General features: G+C 41.8%; 1 protein-coding gene across 1 annotated transcript in view; it reads right to left on the bottom strand.

The window, feature by feature from the left end:
* The window catches only part of WDR70 (WD repeat domain 70), a 228,920-nt gene that overhangs the window by 187,402 nt on the left and 19,266 nt on the right, over positions 1 to 22,252 (bottom strand). Inside the window, exon 6 of the mRNA XM_045848124.1 lies at positions 691 to 750. Coding sequence (XP_045704080.1) covers positions 691 to 750 — 60 coding nt within the window. The remainder of the gene's footprint in view (positions 1 to 690; positions 751 to 22,252) is intronic.

Here is a 22,252-nt window from a genome sequence, read left to right as displayed (position 1 = left end):
TGGTTGATGTTTTTGCACTCATTATGGAACATATTTTCTTTCCTCTTTACACGTCAGACAACTAGAAAAAGGCAGCTTAATTGTAAAGGGAAGCAAGACAACTTTATTCTTTCATTTATTCATAAGCATATTTCATTCATTCAACTACCACTTTGTAATGGTTTAGCAATAAGATACAACAATTTCATCTTGTATCTCAAAAAATGTGTTATTAATCTTCAAGTAAAATAAATATAAATATAAAATCTATACATCTAAGTAATCTAATCTAAGAGCAATAATACAGTGACTATATTATGTTGAGTTCTTATCTCAACATTCATTTGAAAAATGAACTCAGGCCTTTTACTAATAGAGAAACACAGCTAAGAATAATGAGAAATTTTCCCACACCATAAAAAAGAAAGCTGTACTTGCGTTCCACTTCTTCTTTTCATTTGTAATGTTCTTACAGCGAAGAAAACGAGGTTTTAAAGCCAACCATAACAATGACAATACTAATTGCTCCTATTTTAAAGGGAACCCAATGGCTGTTTTGGCTGAAGGGAAAAATAACCTTTCCTTAATGACTATAGCATTTGTGTTATTAGTGGACTGTGTAATTAGCCTTAATACAAATGTTAGCGTATCAGCCCACTTTTCCAGAAGGGTCCCGTCACAGAGAGGGCAGAACCACACTTTTAAACTCACCGTCTTAGTGCCGTGCTTCAGCGTGATCTCGTGCGAGTCCGGAATCCTTCGGACAGGGTTCTGAAAAGGGAAAACCGCACGCCACTGGTGAGCAATGTAACACATCTGGGTGGAAGCACACATACCACATTCACAGGAAAGACAGTTTTTAAAAACCGCATCACTGATGTTTTAACACAAAGCTTTAAAAATCAGGAAATTAAAAAGGTGAGGATATCTTATTTCTGCACACCTAGATAGATTACAATTGGCTACTTTGAGCTGGGAATGAATTTATCTTCAATCTCTAATGAGATAAACCTAAAAATTTCTCTAGAGCGTGTGAAACCAGAAGGCCTTCCCAGTACCCAAAATATTGAAAGTCCTCTTTTCACTGGTACTCGGGCACATCTGAAAGTACTTTTGTACTTACTTTACAATAGAAAACAAAATCTGTACAGGGTAGATATTACCTTTTAACCCATAAAACCTTAAAAACAAAAACCGTCTGCTGTTCCAATATGGTATAAGTAAGGACCTGAGCCACTGATTCATGATTCAGCAAACATTTACCACAGGGAGACTGCGCCAGATGCTGAGTGGAATTAGACAGAGCCGCTGCCCACCCCCTCCCGGGAAGGATGCGGCCCGAGGGGAGCTATCGATGGATGCCTCTGACCAGTGTAACAACTGCCGTGACGGACAGGGGAGCAGACAGAAGCACCGAGAAAGGCAGAAGATGGACGGCAAAAAGCAAACGAGGTCGCAGTGACCATCTGAATAAAAAGTTTTGGTTAGTCCAGTCTCCATTATCCAAGAGCAGGGCGATCGTATTAAAATCCCACGGCCATTCACACTAGTGCTGTCTTGAAACCTCCCTAGTTAAATATGCGCAATCTAACAGACTTTGGTCCCTGTCACCATTCTTTAGGACCTCTGATGAACCCAATCAATCACCAGTTCTTCCTAGTTTATCTTAAATCTTTCCCCTACTATGGCTCTGTCTCCTCGGCATGTGACAAAGTGCTTCTCATATTAAGTGTATGTGAGCGCACCACCACCACCCCCACCCCCAACAGTTACTGCTGTATCATTGTTTTCCTCTGCAAGCAAGCATCCTTGCCCTAGAGTTTGCGCTCAGGGTCTCTGCTTTCCTCCACCCTTCTGCCTCTGCACTTTGGCACTTGTCATGTAATTCCTAAGGCCAAGCACAGTCCTTGGCACTTAAAGAGACTCACAGTAACCATTCCTCAAATGAATAAACAAGCCACTATACATGTCCCTGGACACTTCAGAACTTAACTGCACACCTGACCTTCCAACAGAGTGAGACGACTACTCAACCGTTCCCTCCATCGTGGGAGGAGACGGGGTTTTTAAATGCCTCTCACGGACCCTGCCACGGGCTCGGGGGGGTCAGGACTCTCGGTTTCCTCGCTTCCAAGCTGAGGGGAATGGCGCCTGCTCTTAACTCAGTTTGGTGTGAAGTCAGAGCTCAGTAAACGACAGCCACCGTTTATTCTAAAGCTCATCTCCTACCTCTCTGGTCACACCCTCTTGGTCCACACCCGGGCTTCTCTTCCCCGCTCAGCTGTGGTCTGCTCCACTTCCCAACACTCCCAGCTCTGACAACCTCTCCTTGTCTCTAACACAGACTTACCACGACACACTGTCATTCCCGACCTGTCTCCCTCCCCACCACGCCCTAATCAAACCGCAAAACGGACACTTCTCAAAGACTAGGTATCTGAATCTCATTGCTGGATCTCTAGTCCATAAACGTTGTATGTGGGGGGCAGATGCAACCAAAGGTTTTCGGAATGAATAAATGGCCCAAGGTCCACTTTATACTGTAGAGCACATTAGACTGTAACTTTTAATGTACCTTCAGATATGAGTGTTTATGTCCATACAGAAGGGCAGGTGCTACCCATCAGGTGAGCCTGGTGAGTGCGAGTCGGGGGATAACTGGATTTCCAAAAAGCGAAAACCTCTGAAGACCAAATGGCCATACCCGAGACTAACAGCAGATTTAAAGGTGCAAGCACAGGGAAATAGAGGCAGTTTTGTTTTTGACTGTTTGCATCTCAGAGGCTCCTGAAGTCCGCTGCCACCCCAGAGCAGCGAGGAAGGCAACTAGGAACCAAGAGACACTGAACAAACACCCTTCCCGCACAGTGACCCGAGGGACCGCTGGAGAGTGTGCAGTGTATTTCCAGACCAGGAGGTCATGGTACCGCTTACCGTGGTACACTATTTCATAGATACCAATATTCCAACACAAATTCCAAGGTAACTTAAAAGGTGGACAAGGGAATTCTGGACTACCCTTCTATTAAATTACTTAAGTCACTACTCCATTTGCAATAGACAATATTTGTAAGCAGTAAAATCTCGTACAGAAGTCCTAAGTATTCTTGCAAGAAACAGGAAAACAGTTCAAATGTTTCACTTAGAGAAGAATCTATTATCGTCTGTGTTTCATTTCATAATGAATTACTTTTTCTTCAGTCAGGAAACAGAAACAGTCACCAAAAGGAGGGATGAAGATTATTTCACTGAGTTCAATGCAGAGCGTGCCTATATATAGACAGCTTCTGACATTTAAAGAAAAAACTTACAAGAACACAGAACTCAGTATTTACATTAGAAGTAAAATAAATGTTTAAATAAATGTTGTTTACATTTAAAATCAAAGTTTTACTGGAACCCACGTAGGGCATAACTCATAAAAAGCACGTATAATTGGCACAGCTACATCATCTAAAACAGCAGCAATCCATCTCTTGGTAGCATATCACTCGGTGGCGACTGTTCTTTTTCCAGGACTTTTACTAATGACGCTTTGAAATATGGCTTGGGGCAAAATCTGCTATAACAGTGAAATGTTTTCAAGGTTTTCCTGCCAGGGGACATCATAAACTACAGGACTTCGCTGGAGTCATTTATTACCAGGATTCATAACAAGAGCTGCTGCAGGCACCACTGGAGAGGGGGAAAGATACCAGTTGTCGTTTGGCTTGGTTCTCAGTGCCGAGCGAAAAAGGATTTCCCAGGCTCTTCGGGTCACTCCCACTGACAGTGGCGACCGCAGGCACATCTGAGCAACATGAGCGATCCCACCGACTTACGTCCCTGCAGTGTTTTCAGAGGGCTTGCGAGTCAGAAATAACCTTTCTGGGGTATAGCTGTCATTCCTTTAAAAAGCAATTTTTATGGGGCAGGGGGGGGGGGGGGATGGAAATAACAGTGCTTGAACAACAGTAAAAAAGTGGGAAAAAAAGCAATTTAATTTTGTATGTACGGTATGTATTTTTCACTGTATACCATATATAGTATGGTACTATAACCCACAATACGAAGTCTACCTAGTAACACAGATCTGCCACAAAGTGGCTGGGGGCTAGAGGGAAGGGGGACCACCAGCCAGGAGCTGGAAGATGAGAGCTCCTTCCTCCCAGAAACTGCTTGGGAAATGGTTTCCAATGCAACCAGAAGCAGAGTCTGTTCTTGGGTCACTCTGGAGATCCAGTGAGGTTGACTTCACAATAATTCACTTATTCATTCACTCACTATTCATACATTCCCTTAACAAACACTTAACTAAGTATTTAATTTCATACCACATACCAGGAACTACAGTTACATTAAAGATGAAATGACCAACAACAAAGGCTGTTCACAGAAGACTGTCCGTGCGCTAAAGCAGCAACAGGCAGGGAGCCACACAGGCGAACTGGAGTGTCTCAGAGGCCGCGAGAGAAGAGCACACAGTCCAGTGCGCACTCCCACTCGGCCTAGCGAAGCACGGTGTGACTGCAAAAGGTTTCGTAAGAAACGTTTGAGGTGTCTTTGGAAAAATAAAGGTTCTCTGGGTGAATGTGGAAGACATCCAGAAGAGAATAAGATGAATCTTGACACTTTCTGAACTGCAAATATTTTTGCATGGCTACAGTTTAAATTCCTGGGCAGGAAAAAGGGAAAGGGTGTCATGTGTTCAATATACATGTATGTGTACAATGTGTATATGTATAGGTATAATATATAACATGTACATTATTTATTTACATTTGGGGCAAAGGTAGGTTTACAGTTGTTCATATGAAAAAATAATCCAATAATTAATAAACATTATAAGAATAAACTGTTTTGTGTACTCACAACTGTAAACTTACGTATGCCCCACCCAGTGTGTATATACAGATACAGATCCACAGAGTGAGTTAGAAGCCAGATTTTATACAACGTCAAGAATCTAAAATTTAAGTTGTGAGCCATGTAATTTGATGTGAGTTTTCAAAAACTCAGCAAGGCGCTCGTGCATCAAAGACACAATCAACACAATGGAAAGGCGACCTACAGAACAGGAGAACATTTGCAAGCCATGCATCTGACACCATCTAGAACTCCTACAACTCAACAGCAAAAACCTAAACAACCCAATTCAAAAACTGAGGAAGGACTTGACTAGATATTTCTCCAAAGATATACAGATGGCCAACAAGTATACGAAAAGGCCATCAACATCACTAATCATTAGGGAAATAAATGCAAATATAAACCACAATGAGATACCACTTCACACCCAATAAGGATGGCTATCATTTTTTAAAAGAAAGAATAGAGTAGAAAAAAGAAGTGTTGGCAATGATGTTCGGAAAATGGAACCCTTATGCACTGCCGGAAGGAAACGGTACAGCTGCCATGGAAAAGTATGGTGGTTCCTCAAAAAGTTAAAAACAGAATTGCTACATGATCCAGCATTTCCACTTCTGAATATACGAGGTCTGTCTGGAAAAACTGCGACCATTGTCAATATATCAAGAACAGTTTGCACAGCATCAATACAACCTGGCAGCAAGGAGAGTGAACTGGATTGTGCATGTGTGGACAATGATGACTTCACTGTACCGGTCAGTGGGGGTGGTAGACACCATTGAGTGAGCATGTGTACTGTGTGGATGTTGCATTCAAAATGACTGAGAGATGAGAGCAAGAAATCTGCATTAAATTACGTGTTAAGCTTGAACATTCCTCCACAGAAATTATTTGGATGATTCAGAAGGCTGCAGCTATGGGCAAGTGGTGACTGGCAACTTCATCACAACAGTGTAGCCACTCATGCATTACATCTTGTGCAGAGTTTTTTGGCAAAACAGCAAATCATCCAGGTGACTCAGCCCCACCACAGCCCAGATTAGGTACCCTGCGACTTCTGGCTTTTCCCAAAACTAAAAAAAGAGATTTCAGACCTTCAATGACATTCAGGAAAATACCATGGGGCAGCTGATGGCAATAGGGAGGACTGTGTGAGGTCCCAAGGTGCCTGCTTTGAAGGGGACTGAGGCATCATTGTCCTAGATGCAATGTTTCTTTTATCTTGTATCTTCTTCAGTAAATGTCTCTATTTTTCATATTACATGGTTGGATATCCCCTGGACAGAACCTTTATACCCAAAAGAATTGAAAGCTAGACCCTGGAGAAATGTTTGTACACCCACCACATTCAGAGCAGCATTAGTCACGACAGCCAAAGGATGAAAGCAACCCCAGAGTCCATCAGTGGATAAATGGGGAAACCGGAAGGGCAAGGGAATGTTATTCAGTCTTAAAAAGGAAGGAAACTCTTATACATGCTCCGATACAGATGAACCTGGAGGATATCATGGTAAGTGAAATCAGCCAGTAACAGAAGGGCAAATACTGTATGATTCCACTTATAGGAGGTATTTACAGTAGTCAAATTCATGGAGACAGAAAGTAGAATAGCAGTTGCCAGGACTAAGGAAAGAGGGAAATTGGGGGATATTGTTGAACTCATATAGTTTCTGCTTCACACAATGAAAAAGTTTCAGAAATCAGTTGCACAGCAATGTAACACTACTGAACTATACATTTTCAATGGTTAAGATTGTAAATTTTATGTTATGCATACTTTACCAAAACTAAAAAATAATGGCCTGCTAAACTTTAGGTAAGCTCAAAATAAACCATTTATCAAATGTTTAACATCTTTCTCCACAAATGTCAAGTTACATGTCTAAAATATTGCAGAAAGAAAAGACAATTTCCTAGCTCATTCTCACAGCTGGTTTCAATCCTTCCGTGAGCAGCTCTTCCCAAACTGCCTCTGAATCACCTTCAAACCCTTTAATGCCGCAGAGCAAGCAGCAACCCTGGAGAACATGTCTCAGTAACACGACTTAAGAGTACATTGTTAAATAACTTTTCATACTTGTATGAGGACTGAGAAACCCAAGACAGCTGTCAGTCTGTTCCATGTATCCATGCCTCTGTTCCTATTTTGTTCATCAGTTTTATTTTGTTCACTACATGCCATGCACAAGTGAGACCATTCGGTTGTTTTTCTCTGACGGCCTTATTTCACATAGCAGGATAATCTCTAGGTCTATCCATGCTGTCACAAATGGTAAGGTTTCCTTCTTTTTTATAGCCAGGTAGTATTTCATGGTGTAAATGTACCACAGCTGTTTTATCCATCCATCTGCTGATGGGCACTTGGGCTGTTTCCAGATCTTGGCTATTGTAACTAATGCTGCAATGAACACAGAGGTGCATATATTCTTCAAGTGCGTTGTTTATCCCTACTAAACTGGACAACTGATGTGCCTTTGCTGTCTTCTGTCTTCTTTAATATTTAAAGGAGTACAAAAACTAATTGCATAACCCCTGTTCTTAGGAATACTTTATGGCTGGAAAGGCAGAAGAAAATAAAACCAGTCAATAAAACCACCCTAAGTAAAATTTTAACATATTAAACTGGGATTGAGAAATAGGAAAAAATTTTAATTACACTTAATTCAGCTTTCTTTTTTTAAGAAGGGTTTAAGATAAAATTAAACATGAGTGAAACAGAGCCAAGAAGTGAGGGATATATTGGAAGACACAAAAAAACTGGAAAGAAAAGAAAAAATAAAAGCAAAAGATAAAAGGAGAAGATTCCACATAGATAAGTAACACATGAAAGACTTTGGAAGAGCCAATTATAATACTATTAATAGAATTATGAAGTGTGAATAATTCAAACCTCTAAACCTAAGATCAAAAATATAAAGTGTGGAGGGGGAAAAACTCAGTGTAGGGAGCAAAGAAGAAGGGGAAAAAAAGAGTAGAAAGATTTCATCACTTTATAGAAAGTACTTGGTTGGCCAAAGAGTTCATGCTGTTCTTTCCATAAGATGACTCTAGTAGTGCTTAGGTGTCTTTAACTTCATTAGAAACAATCTTGTTAGATTGTATTGTGACAGCTTTCATATCAGCATACTTTTTTTTAAAGATTTTATTTATTTATTTTTAGAGAGGGAAGGGAGGGAGAAAGAGAGAGAGAGAGAGAAACATCAATGTGCGGTTGCTGGGGGCCGTGGCCTGCAACCCAGGCATGTGCCCTGACTGGGAATCGAACCTGCAATGCTTTGGTTCACAGCCCACGCTCAATCCACTGAGCTATGCCAGCCAGGGCAAGCATAAATTTTTTAAAAAATCAAAACTGATAAAATTTTTGTGTAGCCATTTTAATACTGAAGCTGGAAGAAAATAAGCAACATTTTTGTCATATTATGCTTTATTATTTTAAGAAAGGTAAAAATGTAACAGGAACACACACAAAAAAGATTTGTGCAGTGTACGGAGAAGGAGCTGTGACTGATTGAACATGTAAAAAGTGGTTTGCAAAGTTTCATGCTGGAGATTTCTCGCTGGACGATGCTCCACAGTCAGGTAGGCCAATCGAATTTGACAGTGATCAAATTGAGACATGAGAACAATCAATGCTATACCATGTGGGAGATAGCTCAAAATATCCAAATCAAGCACTGAAAATCATTTACACCATCTTGGTTATGTTAATCGCTTTGGGTTCCACATAAATTAAGCAAAAAAAAAAAACCTTCTGGACCTTATCTCCACATGCGATTCTCCACTGAATCATAACAAAGACGTTCCGTTTTTAAACCAAACTGTGATGGGCGATGAAAAGTGGATACTTTACAACTATGTGGAACGGAAGAGACAGTGGGGCAAACAACACAAACCACCACCAACCACACCACAGGCCGGTCTTCATCCACAGAAAAGGATGCTGTGTATATGGGAGGGTTGGAAGAGAGTCCTCTTTTATGAGCTCCTTCCGGAAAACCAAGTGATTAATTCCAACAAGTACAGCTGCCAATTAGACCATCTGAAAGCAGCATTCCCCAAAAGCATCCAGAATTAGTCAACAGAAAACACGATCTTCCATCAGGATAGCACAAGACCGCGTGTTTCTGTGATGACCAGGCACACAGTTTAGCTGGGAAGTTCTGACTCATCTGAGTATCCACCAGACATGGCACCTTCGGGTTTCCGTTTATTTCACTCTTTATAAAATTATCTTAAAGGAAAAAGAAATGTCAATTCTCTGGAAGACTGCAAAAGGCTCCTGGAACAGCTCTTTTCTCAAAAAGATAAGAAGTTTTGGGAAGATGGAATTATGAAGTAAGTTGCCTGAAAGACGGCAGAAGGTAGTGGGACAAAAATGGTGAATACATTGTATAATAAAGTTACTGGTGAAAATGAAAACTGTGTATTTTATTATTACTTTAAAACCAAACGAACTTTTGGACCAGCCCAATACTAATGATGGGGAGGGTAGGTAAAAAAGAGTAGAGAGATCTCATTACTTTATAGAAAGTACTGGGTTGGCCCAAGAGTTCATTCGCTTTTTTCCCATAAGATGGCTCTAGCAGTGCTTAGTTGTCTATAACTTCATTCGAAACAATTTTGTTAGATTGTACTGTGACAGCTGTCATATCAGCGTGCACTTAAAAAAAATACTAATACTAATGATAGTAAATACTAATGACAGTAAACATCCCTGGATAAAGGAGGTACTAATGATAGTAAATATCCCTGGGTAAAGGAAAAAGGTTTTGAGAAAGAAGTAAATGTACCAAGGGATTTTTTTTTGAGAGATGGACAAGGTTTCTGTGAATCCAGGAGATAAAGCCTATGGCTATAAGAACTAATAAAGGATACAAGGAGAACATAACATTTTCTCATAATTACAATTACAAGAAAAGTAATTTTCATATAAGAGGGGGCATTAGAAAAGATTTGATTAAAATACCTCAAATATATGGGAAAAACTAAAATACATTCTTTTAAATACTTCAGAATAAATTTTACATTTGTTAGTACCAGTTTATTTAAACTTCAACAAAATTTAGGTCATAAGCACATCAAATCTCAGAATACACTAAATCTTAGAATCCACAAAGAATGAATTAGGTATTATATTGTGGGAAGTATGCGGTAATTCTTCCAACTAAAACTTATCACAGTATAACATGGCATCACAGACTTTATAGACTGACTTTAGCAGGAGTATTAACACGGATGTTTTGCAAAAAATATTCAAGGTCTTCATCAATTTTCTCAAAGGCTCTAAATCCTATGCTATTCAAATCATTTGTCACCCTTGCCAATTTTCTCCTTCTCAATTAAGAAGTAACTCCAGTGAAAGACAAATACCATGTGATCTTCCTTGCAGTGGAATCTAATGAACAAAACAAACTACAGAGCAAAACAGAGTCAGAGCGTGGAAGCATGGAGCAGACTGACAGCTGTCCGGGCGGAAGCGGGAGGTGGAGACCGGCAGAAAGAAGGCGAAGGGAGCAGCCAAAGAACACACACACAGGCCCTGTGGACCTGGACGACGGCGCGGATCGCCCTGGCGTGCCTGAGGGAGTGGGGGGTGCTGGGTGGAGGGGGGCAAAAGGGGGAAATTGGGACAACTGTAATAGCAAAAACAGTACAATAAAATTGAAAAAATAAACAAAGAACTCACTAACTTGAAACTAGACTCTCCTTTGGCAATGGCTTTGGGTGCAGTGATGGCTCTGGGTGGAGTGAAAGACATCCTTAACATTCACTTCCACAGATGTAATGAAAGTTGACATCTGCTGGATTTGCAACTCACTACATACATATCTGTATCTCCAGATCTACATTTAGATAGATCTATGTATGGATACCATACTGACAGTTTGCTTGTAACTGAGGAAACTACAATCCAACAGTCAGATAAAACATACCCTCCTGCCTTCCTCGTTGCACTTAAATCACACTTTGTATTGTCTGCATAAACTAGCCCAACTTCCCTACTACACACTAATCACTGCAAACAAAGAAAACAGCCCAAACTAGCAGTGTCATCCACATTGCAGCTACACAAAACGTTGAACAAAACAAAGGCCAGTGCTCAGTTGCAGGAAGGACCCACGCTGCAGACTGTTCCTGGCAGCCACCTGAGAGGACACAAAAGCCCCGGTGGCAACAGGAGCTAAGAAGCAGATGGCCTTTTGACAAGGAAACTGTGGCAGGGCCGCACTGGAAATGTGGGGGTAAATACTGAATCCTGAGTCTCTAAACTCTAACTGTGACTAGATCAGAGGCTAACCTGACTCAGTAAAAGGTTCAGGGGGACAAGCAATGAAGACCACAGCCAAGGATGACTAATTTATTCAACAAACATTTCTTAAGCCTTTCCTACGTGTGAGACGCCTGTCAAGCCACCAGGGACACAGTGATGAGAGAGACCACGTAACCACCCTCATGGAACTTGCATTACTGTGAGGACAAAGACAATAAACCAATACACAGCGTCAGATAAAGCAGTGACAGGCAGAACAGTGGCGTGGGGGAGGGGGGTACTTCTAGAAGGTGGTCAGAGAGGTAACACTGGCACAAAGACCCAAATAAAGCGAGGAAGCCGTGCGAAACCCTGAGTGTCACTCCGCAGAGGACCCAGTAAACAGAAAGGCTCTTGGAGGGCACAGGAGCAGCGGCTGTGCAAACAGAAAGGCAGGTGGGGTGTGGGTAGACCAGAGGGGGCGAGACACAGTGGAAGGGGCTGAAGTCAGAGAGACCCGAAGGGGCCAAGTCATGCAGGGCTTTAGAGATCAAGGCAAGAAACCCTGACCGCTTAATAACGTGATTGGGAGAAATTGGAGGGTTTACAGACAGGAAAACAACAAGGGAAGCGGGGAAGTAACAAGATCTGATATGTTTTTAAAAGATTGGATTACTCTGGTGATCGGTGAAATAAACTTCTTCTCCTTACAGGCTTAAATCTTAAATTATAAAGAGGATACCCTTGACATGCCTGCCATTTAACTTATCCTACGCAGGAAGCTGTTACTGCTCTAAAAAGCATTAAGATTTTTTTTAACTATAAATATATTTGTTATGATATTGTCAGATCATCAAGAATATCATTTTTCTGCATTATTCTTTTTTAAAAGTAATTATTCTAGAATTAACTTTAACCTAAACCTCACTTGTTCCAATTTGTAGAAGATACGGTTTTTAGGTTTTTTACCCTTCCACTGTAGGCAGGAGACAGTTGAAAAAAATGGATGCTTTCCAAAGCCAAAGTGCCTCTACTGCCCCCTAGTGTCCATCGTAAAGAATGAAGACCTTCACACACTAGCACGTGGGAAATGGTAAGGAACACATTCACTAGATTTCGGAAAAGAGCTTCTAGCATCCTCTGCTGACAGAATCTTGCAGCTGTAATTCAATTTCTCTTTTGAAGAACATCAGTTTTCTCTAAAGTTAAAATCATGAAGCTTCTTCAAAATGTTTTTTTAAATTCTTTTTCTTTCCAGTAAGCTGCAATTAAATTAAAACTGGTCATTAGTCAAATACTGGTAGTGAATGATAATGAAAACTATGATAAAACCCAGCAATTCTGAGTGCTTGGTGTGTGTCTACCTGTCTGTTTGGCGTATGCATGAGTCATCTCGTGCTCACATCAACTTCTGAGAACTAAGAGGAGAGTCTTTTCCACTTTTAATTCTTAAACCTTTCCCTACGCAGGAGGGGCAGAGACGGACTGATACAGGTGGTTGGCCATGACCAAGGTCAAGGGGATAAGAAGCCTCGGCACAGGAGTCACAGCAGCGCAGTGGTGGCCCAAACGGAGACTCTCCACGACAGAACATGCCAGCTCGGGAGTCAGAGAGAGTTCACGGGAAACAGGTGCTCACAACTAAAAAGTCCCTGCTACATCTGGCCTTTAGTTACAGCCATGAACCGCAAGTCTCCATTTTCCGTAGTAATGGGAAACAGGATAGCAAGGGTAATGGAAATCCTCGATAATCCCAAAGTCTCCATTTAATTTTAAGTTACAACCTTCTTTACCTTAAAAAAAAAATCAGAACCATGTAGACATTATAGATATGACTTAGATTTGATTTTTCACCTCTTTCTTCTGAACCTACCCACTTGAATTTTTATTCACTTATCAAATTCAAAGAAAAATAATAATAAACCTTCAAACACTAAATACTTCTAATTATTTAACAGTTGGTGTAATTTGACAAAGTTTAATAATGGTTTGCATTCCATTTGCATTTGCATTATATTTGAAGGAATAACTTTATCACCACTGCATATAAGTGGCATAAAGTAAGAATGAGAGATAAGCAAGCTTGTTATCGAAAGAAATCATGACGTACAACATTAGTATCTGCAATCCCGGGACGTCCGCAGTGACACTAGAGCTACTACTGAGCAGCAACTGAAGTAAAATGCATAGAAAAAATAATCATCATAAGCAGGCAGTATAGTTCTTAATGTGCCTAAAGAACTACTTGGGTGATGGAAATGTCCTATATCTTGCACATAAAATTGTCAAAACTCATCAAACTGAACCTGTAAAGATCTGTGAACATTATTATATATAAATTACACCTCAGTAAAAACCATCATATTGTTAAAATTTTTTGTGAGACTGTTCTAAGATGAGAAAACTACAACTATTTTGGCCTCATTTAACAGGGAAGTTCATAAGCGGTTATGGCTCATACAATTAATATCACTGGACTGTGGGGCAGCTCTTATAATTATTTAACTGTCATCTACATCGTAAGCTCAGGACAAGGCACATGGAATGGTTCTGACAGAAACAGCTGTCTAGTCACATTTCTTACGCTCCCGTTTCCTGCGCTCCCTCTCCCATCCCTACTTCCACTTTCCACCTAAGACTGGGAATCGACACGTCACAAGGGGAAAGCACTCGCCAAGGCCATAAAATAAACTTTTCGATTATCAGAACCAAGTTCGCTCAATGCCGCTTGACAGGTATTTACTCTGTATGTTTTATATGGAAGACACTACCCTAGGGGTTGTGAGAGTTTTTAAAAATCATGCACCGTTTACATACAGGTCCTTACACTTGAGGTCATCACATCCAACAGCAAAGGGGGCCACAGAGGAGTGAAGACGAGCACACAGATGATGCTCGAGCAAGGAGAGCAGCACGAGTTTGCTGTGGGGGGCGGAACCAGGCCTGAGGGGAACACAGCGGCTGGCCTGTGGAGATGGTGCCTGGAGGAAATCACGTTTGAGAAAAGGTCCCTAAAGGCTGAACGGACATTTAACGAGCAGAAGCTGGAGGAATGAGCAGGAAGCACTAAAGTTTCGATCGGTATCTACTCAAAAGTAGCAAACTCCGTTCTCAGAGAATATCAATGGGCAAATAGGAATTGGTGAGGTATGATACATTTACGAATCAGACCTTCAATACATTGATTAGCCTGTTGACGAAATACTAGACGTATCCCTGAAAAGCATGTTCGGAACTACGGATGGGGGCAGTGTTCAACGGGGGGCAAGTCATATGGAAGTTGTGGAAAATAATAAAAGAGAGCAGGGAGCAAGTAAAAACACCTATAAGAAAATAGTATCATCCACTCAGCTGAGGGAAAATTGCTCATTTTGTTTACAGGTAGAACTCACCTCCCTGAGGGGGTCCACTCCCCTAAAGTGAAGCAGTTTAAAATGCACTTCCTCTGCCAGATCTCTTACTGGGAATCCTTTTGTAAAGCTTATGAAGTCATTTTTTACTCCTCTATTTCCCTTGTGAATATTTCAGTGATTCTCTATATAAATGAACTTGACAGATATATATAGTTGAACTTGACTAAACTCTCATCCAAGACTCGTTTTATGGAATCTTCATTTAACAAAAAGAACCAAAAAGATTAGAACTCATTTCTGAAGCAATAAAAACAACAGAAAAGCTACTAAACAGCAGGACATAAAAGACACACAGGAATTCAAATGAAACCCATGCATGCTAATATTGTAATCAAATCCTAAGAGTTTAAAGACTGTATTAGTATCCATAAACTTTGTCTTTTATTATTCCTTTGGGAAAAGGCAACTAATATGTCCACAACTAACAAAATAAAATAAAATAAGTAGAGTGTATATACATATATGTCATGCAATGTCAAAGGACTATACACAATGGCTAAAATGACCTCTGAAAAAGGCAAATAAATAACTTGTCATCACTGTAACTGCAAGTACTAAACACTGAGTACAAATTTTTGCTCACTACATAGTTGCTGGTTGGCTCCCAGCAGTATCCATCCTTCATCATGGAAGCACTGACCTCTAGCTAGAATCCTGGCTTCCTAAAGTAAATACTGTATCTCTCATGTGAAAGAAAGATACAAAGTTCAAACCAAGTAGCCTTCTCTATCCCTCCACCATCCTGCAGACAAAAATGCAATATTAATGGCTGTCTGCTTGAGCATCCATCCTGGTGCCTGCGTGGTGAGGTTGGCAAAATAAAAACAAACAAAAAACCAGAAGCAGCCTAAATCTGTGATGTCCTGGGCCTGCAAACTAATTCTGATCCATTTAACTTGATTTCACTTCTGTGACCAGAAGCCTTCTACCTTGTTTAAGCTATTGTCATTTCCCAGTTTGTCAGCAGCAAATGCTCCACGCGATGCGGAGCTTGGCCACTCAGAGCAGGCCCCACCCCGCCGGCTACGGTGCGGAGGAAGCACAGCAGGGCGACGAGCACGGAGCCGGGTTTGAGCTGCAGTTCTGCCACTTAATATCCAGATAAGGGAGCAAACAAGCAAATTGAGTAAGTTATTTGACCTTTATGGGACAAAAGATGAAGAAATTAATTGCTTAGTTAGTGGTACTTTTTTGTATTTTTGTGCCAAAAGGTTTATAGTTTTATTTCTGCTCAGACACATTTCTCACTTGCTTACTCCTGATCTGCAGTTGTTTCTCTTATTCCGAAACAGGCATCTTCTTTCATTTTCAATTGTTTAAACTGGATACTATTAAATTAATCTGTCATAAAAGTTCTGAGGAGTTCCTTTTGGTTTTAAGTAGAGTCATATTAAATACAACAATATCTAACTTCTTTCCTCATGTGTAGTCTTGTATTATTTCAGTTTGATTTGTTTAATTAGCAAAAATGTCTACAATAATAATGTGACAATTACCATCTTTATCGCATTCCTTACTATTTTTAAGATTTTATTTGCTTTTAGAGAGAGAAGGAGAGAGGGACAAGGAGAGAGAAATGTCAGCGTGAGAGAGAACATGGATTGGTTGCACCTCTTGCAGGCGCCCTGCCTGGGGGTGGAGTCCACAACCCAGGCGTGTGCCCTGACCGGGAATTGAACCTGGACCTTTTCCTTTGTGGGACAACACCCAACCAACTGAGCCACACCAGCCAGGGCTGTGTCCTTGATTTTAAAGAGAACACCCCTAATGTTCCTTACTTATAACACCGACTACTGGTATAAAGCATGAATAAATTATTTAATGTGATATAAAAGTTTCCTTTTAGTTCCATTTTTAAATGTTTTTATTAGCAATCACACTAAAAAATTTTTTAAAAGATTTTATTTATTTATTTCCCGAGAGGGAAGGGAGGGAGAAAGAGAGAGAGAGAGAAACATCAATGTGCAGTTGCTGGGGGCCGTGGCCTGCAATCCAGGCATGTGCCCTGACTGGGAATCGAACCTGCGATGCTTTGGTTAGCAGCCTGCGCTCAATCCACTGAGCTACGCCAGCCAGGACTGCAATCACACTAAAAATTTTTAATCCACATTTTGCTACATATTAAAATAGATGACCATGGAGTAATGATACATAGCAGGCACCCTTCAAAGGGTTCCACATACACTCCTCCACTCATTTAGTGACCCGCACAACTGCAGCAGACTAGCCCCAGGTCACAAAGGAGAAAGAAAACAGAGCGGTCATGCCACTTGCCCAAAGGCGCAGAGCTGAAAGCGAAGGAGCTCCGTCTGGCCCCCAAACCCACCCTCTTCACCACTACTCTGCATTACCGCCGTGTCTCTGTTTCCCCTCTTCGTGCCGCCTGGGTCACCATGACAGCCCCCAGCCGACCGCGGGAGCTGGGAGACCACCTACCAGTAGCATGGAAGTGGCATGGACTCACTGAGGGCTAGCAGTGATGGGGATGGAGAGACACGGGACCTGGTAGAAAACCCGGAGACGGAGCCAATGAGACCAGCTAGTGCGTCGGAGCCACGGTGTGGAGAGGAGGGAAAGAGGGACCAATGAGGGTGGCTAGGGTTTGGGGCCCACCCACAGCAAATGTTTAGAACTCTGCTTCCCAGGGATTACATTAACTGTATGTTCCCTGGGGGTTTTTTTCCTTTATTTATAAAGGAAAAATAGGTATTTCCCTTTATTCTTCCTAATTTTTGCTTTCTTTGGGCATTTCATTATATTAATCATTTTTGGAACATAGGAAGATATAAACTTACTCACTAGTACAGTACTTAACACTTATTTTCTATAGGTGTTTGATACTATTTTGGTTTTTTTTTTCTACCTGTTCTAGATTTTTAACTTAACATCTGAATTGCCTTACAGTGAAGGACTATAATCCTTCATTGCTTGTAAGCCCATTATTTGTCTGTAATTACAGGCACAGCTTATGATCAACATGGAAAATGGAAAACAATAAAAAAGCACAAGGCAGGAAAAAAGGCTTATCCTCATTCCCACAATCCAGAAGCAAGCAAGGGGCACGTTTTTCCACGCATTTGTATCACTACTGTCCACACAGGTTTGCCTCCCTCCCTAGTGACACTGAAAACTCTTACTAAACATGTTCAATGGCTGCAACATATTTTTATGACTATATAATTCATATATCCTTCCCCCTATTATTAGATATTTACTTACAGTATTTCTAATTATTCCACAATTTGCATACATCATTTATTGTCAAACATTTTTGGACATGAAAGCTTTCTGTCAAAAGAAGGCTCTGAACAAGCCTAATCGTTTTGTTTTTTTGCGGGGACCATGACATTTTACATTTTGCCTTTAAAAGCCAGAACAAGCTGTGGCCAGTGTGGCACAGTTGGCTGGAGCATCATCCTATAAACCAAAGAGTCACAGGTTCAATTCCCAGTTAGAGCACACGCCTACGCTGTGGGTTCAGCCCTGGCTGGGGCACATGCAAGAGGCAACTGATCGATGTATTTCTCTCTCACATCGATGTTCCTCTCCCTCTCTCTCCCCCTCCCTTCCCCTCTCTCTGAAGTCAATAAGCACGTCCTTGGGTGAGATAAAACACACACACACAGAATAAATGCTGCTTTCTGGGAAGTCACCTCACCAGAAATACTTGAGTACACTGAACGCACTGAAGTCGGAGTCTCGGCACCACCAGTGAAGTGGCCAGGGACATGCTCTCCTCGGCTCCCGCGTGAAAATGTGCAGGAGGGATCCCATTCCACACCTGCTGCCCCCAGAGCATGTCCCTTGGGCCATGTTCCAAAACCAGTATTATGAGGACTGCTGTGATAAGGAGGACTTTGTGCATAGAGCTCTTCCCCACATTTCCTCAGGACAGAATCCCAGAAGTGGCATCACCGAGTTTAAAGGAGACGAACACTTTTTTAAGGCTCTTGATACTCAGTAACATCGTTCCAATCATAAAAACAACTGTGAGAGGAACTGGCTCAGTTCCTAGAATGTCTACCTGTCCGTAGCTCTGCAAAGAACACGATGGTGATGATGAACCGACATAATTCAGGAGAGGCCTAAAATACATAAAAATGAGCACACTTCAAAAGGCCGGGAGCTTGCCGCCTCTCCACGCCCTCTTCAGAAGCCAGCTGAACACTGACCCTTCTGGAGAAACCAATTTTCACACATCATCAAAGAAACATTTCCCACAAAATAATAAAATTACTCCTAAGGTATTTGGGAGAAAGAATATTCTTATATACAGTTTTCCCTGTAACCTTCAACGTGGCTTTGCCGTCACACAGAGGGACAAGGCAGCGATTCCACAGCCGCCTTCTGAAACAGCAGCACTATGTCAGCCACATCTCACGTCCTTCAGTGTCCACGCCACGTGACACCGATCCTAACCCGTGGAGGCACGCCACCGCGGCTGACTGACGGCCCTGCACTAGCTGTGACCGTCTGGGTCGGCAGCCCCGTGCCCGCCTTCGCTCCAGCACAGACCGCAGGCGTCCAGGCAGGGCCCACCCCCGGCCCACCACGTCCGTCTGGCCTGCAGGTGCCCGAGCCTGAGCGCGCTTGGTTTTTCGGTGACCCCAGATGATTCCTACAGTAAGACTCAGAACCACTGGGTTTTTAAAAAGCTATTTTTAAAAAATATTTTCCCATTAATTTCAATAATACTTGCTGAAATATTTAGCCTCTCAAGTATGTGAATTTGGCTGCCTTCCGGCTCTGCACAATGTCTCGGGGCTTTGCAAGTTTCTGAGCAACAAAGTAATCAAACTGCACTCAGGAGTCCCCAGATGGAGCCCTGCCGGCTGTGGAGGTCTACTCTCACTCACTAGGTAATGAGCACTATGTATCATTTGCAGTGCGGCCCATGTTACAAACAGTTTGATCTTGAAGCAGTGAGGAAAAGGGGATTGAAATGAGAGATCCTAGGGGGAGAGAGACAAGCTAAGTGGTAGAAAATAAAAGTTTGATCTTAGCTGTTGAACTGAGAACACTGTTGGAACTTAAATATGGACATGTTTCATGAGTGGTTAGAAAGCTGGACCTGAAGTTCAGATGAGATGCTCTGAGTGAACAGGAGTCATGAAGACAAGAAGATGTGAGAAGCTCATCTCCAGCCAAATGTGAAATGATAAGGTACACAAGGACATGTCCTCGGGGAATGCTTATGGTTGGGGAAACACGACAGAATATGAAGCAGTAAAAGCGACTCTAGCAGAAACGTAAGCACCACCAGAACAGGGATTTGTCTGCTTCATTCATTGCTATGTCCCCAACACAGTACCTGTCATCAAAAGGTCGCAGGTTCAATTCCCGGTCAGGGCACATACCTATGTTGGAGGTTTGAGGCCCTGGTCAGGGCTCATGAGGAAGGCAACCAATCGATGTTTCTCTCTCACACTGATTTCTCTCTCTCTCTCTCTCTCTCTCTCTCCTCTTTTTCCCCCTCTCTAAAAAAATCAATAAAACATATCCTTGGGTGAGGATTGAATGAATGAATGAATGAATACAATTGAGGCTATTATTGGAACATATCACCAACAGCCTTGCTTTGACCTGCATATTATTTTATCAGCATTTTCTCTTTACTATGTTTATAATAGCATGACATCATAAAAAGACAATGATGTATTTCCAAAAAGAATCAATGCATATAATCCTTTAAAAAAAAAAGAAAGAAAGAGCAAGCTGTTGCTCAATCTCCTGACAGACACTCATTCATTACAGCCAGGACAAGTGGGTTTCTGAGCCCCGCGCCCAGGATGGTTCGCCTCTCGGCATCGCTGCACTTTAGCTTTTACTACACACCAGTCCAGGTCAAAGGTCTGCCTTTTTGTTTATCAACTTACTATTCTGGACAACCTGAAATCTCCCACCACCCTGACTCTGCGCTTTCACACTGTGCCTTTGCTCCTGCCATTCGCTCTCCACAGACAGGATGTGGCCTTCCCCCACCAACTGCACCAAAATGTCACCCTCTACGAGGTCCATTCCAATTCCACCCCCTCCAGAAGGTATTTCTTCTGTGTACTGCTCTGTGACTGGTCTCAGCAGCCTCATCGTCCCACTTGCCCCTGGCGAGGACACTCAGCCACACGCTGATCACGCGACACTTCACCGCCGTACCGTGCGCTTGCGTGGATTTAGGCCTTCGCTTTAGTAAACGTTTTCCTGCTCACAACACCTCTGTCTCTTCCGTCCGTTCTCTGTCCCCCAGCCCCTCGTTAGCCTTGCAAACCTGAAGCAGTCCGCTCAGGCTAGCCTAACAAAATGCACAGGCTGGGTGGCTTAAACTTGGGAAATTTATTTCCTCGAGGTTCTGGAGGCTGCAAGTCCACGGTCCAGGCGTCACGAATCTGATCTGTGATGAGGACTTTCTCCTTGTCTCGCAGACGGCAGCTCTCTGGTGCCTCTCTCCTCATAAAGACACTAATCCTATCGTATCAGGACCCACCCTTATGACCTAATTGAACACTAATTGCTTCCAAAGAGGCTCATCTGCATGTAGGACCACAGTTGGGGGCTGGGGGAGGGGTGTGTGTGTTAAGGGTGTCAATATATGAATTTTGGAAGCACACAAACATTAAATAGATAACATTCTCCCATTTAATACATCAACCTAAATATCACCTCGTCTGTGAACCACCAAAAGTTAAGTACATCTTTCTCATGTCCATAGCATGTTGTGGGAAAGTACATGATAAATTTGTGTGACCTAGGTGTGTGCTTCTTGGTGCCTCTGGTTACCCACATGCACTTGAAAAGAAAATGACAGATGAAGGTTCTGTGTATGTTCAATAGAAAAAACATACACATTTGTGTGGTTCAAATCTTTCCTCATACTAATTGTGATCTTAACAATTTCTGAATCTCCCTTTACGACCGTAGATTCTCCATTTCTCCTCGTAATCCTACCAATTTTTGCTTTGAGTGTACTGTGTTAAACAAACAACAGAGGTCAAGGACTGCCAAATTTCCCTGGAGAATACATCATTCTTTTTACCATCAGGTAACGACACTCAATTCACTAATTCACATTATGAACTTAAAGCTTATTTTGTCTTAAATTGATTTTATGATACTAATCACTTATCTTTGGATTGCTATTTTCCTGATATATTCTCTTCTATTCCTTTTTCGTTCAACATTTCTGTGTCGACACATTTTCGGTGTATGCCTCACAAACAGAGTACGTGTGAATTTCCCCATCCAGTCTGAGAACTGCTGTTTTTTTTTAAGTGGCAAGTCCATATGCGTCTATTGTGAATAATGATGCATTTGTGTCCATGCCCACCACCTTAATCTGTGATCGCTGTTTACTGGGATTTCCTGCTACCTCCTTTGTCTCCTGTCTGGTGATGTATGGGAATGTTTGCGTTTCATTCCATGGCACATGGATAGCCCTGCCGTGAAAGCTGTGCAGACAATAAGAGGATGCATTTTCCGTAGGAATTTTAAAAACAACAACAAAACGAACTAAAGGTGAGTCTGCTTTATACAATCACCATTTGCTGACAGTTCTAAAACTCTCAGTGTAGAAATTTATTTTTTGTGATGTTTGCTATTAGTGCAGAGTTTTAACAATGTGTGTAAACTTCGAGTTAGCATATTTTTACCTTTTAATACTGCATTCAACATGAAGTTAATTTGAAGATTCCGTTATGCAGTCTGCACGACATACGTGCACCACATACGGGCTCGACTAACACGCGTTTTCGGATGTTTCTAATGGTTC

This window comes from Phyllostomus hastatus, unplaced genomic scaffold, assembly GCF_019186645.2.
Source record: "Phyllostomus hastatus isolate PE091 unplaced genomic scaffold, TTU_PhHast_1.1 phas_contig_58, whole genome shotgun sequence".
Classification (NCBI taxonomy): domain Eukaryota; kingdom Metazoa; phylum Chordata; class Mammalia; order Chiroptera; family Phyllostomidae; genus Phyllostomus; species Phyllostomus hastatus.
The sequence above is the reverse complement of the archived record's forward strand: the minus strand, read 5'-3'. Positions and strand labels throughout refer to the sequence as shown.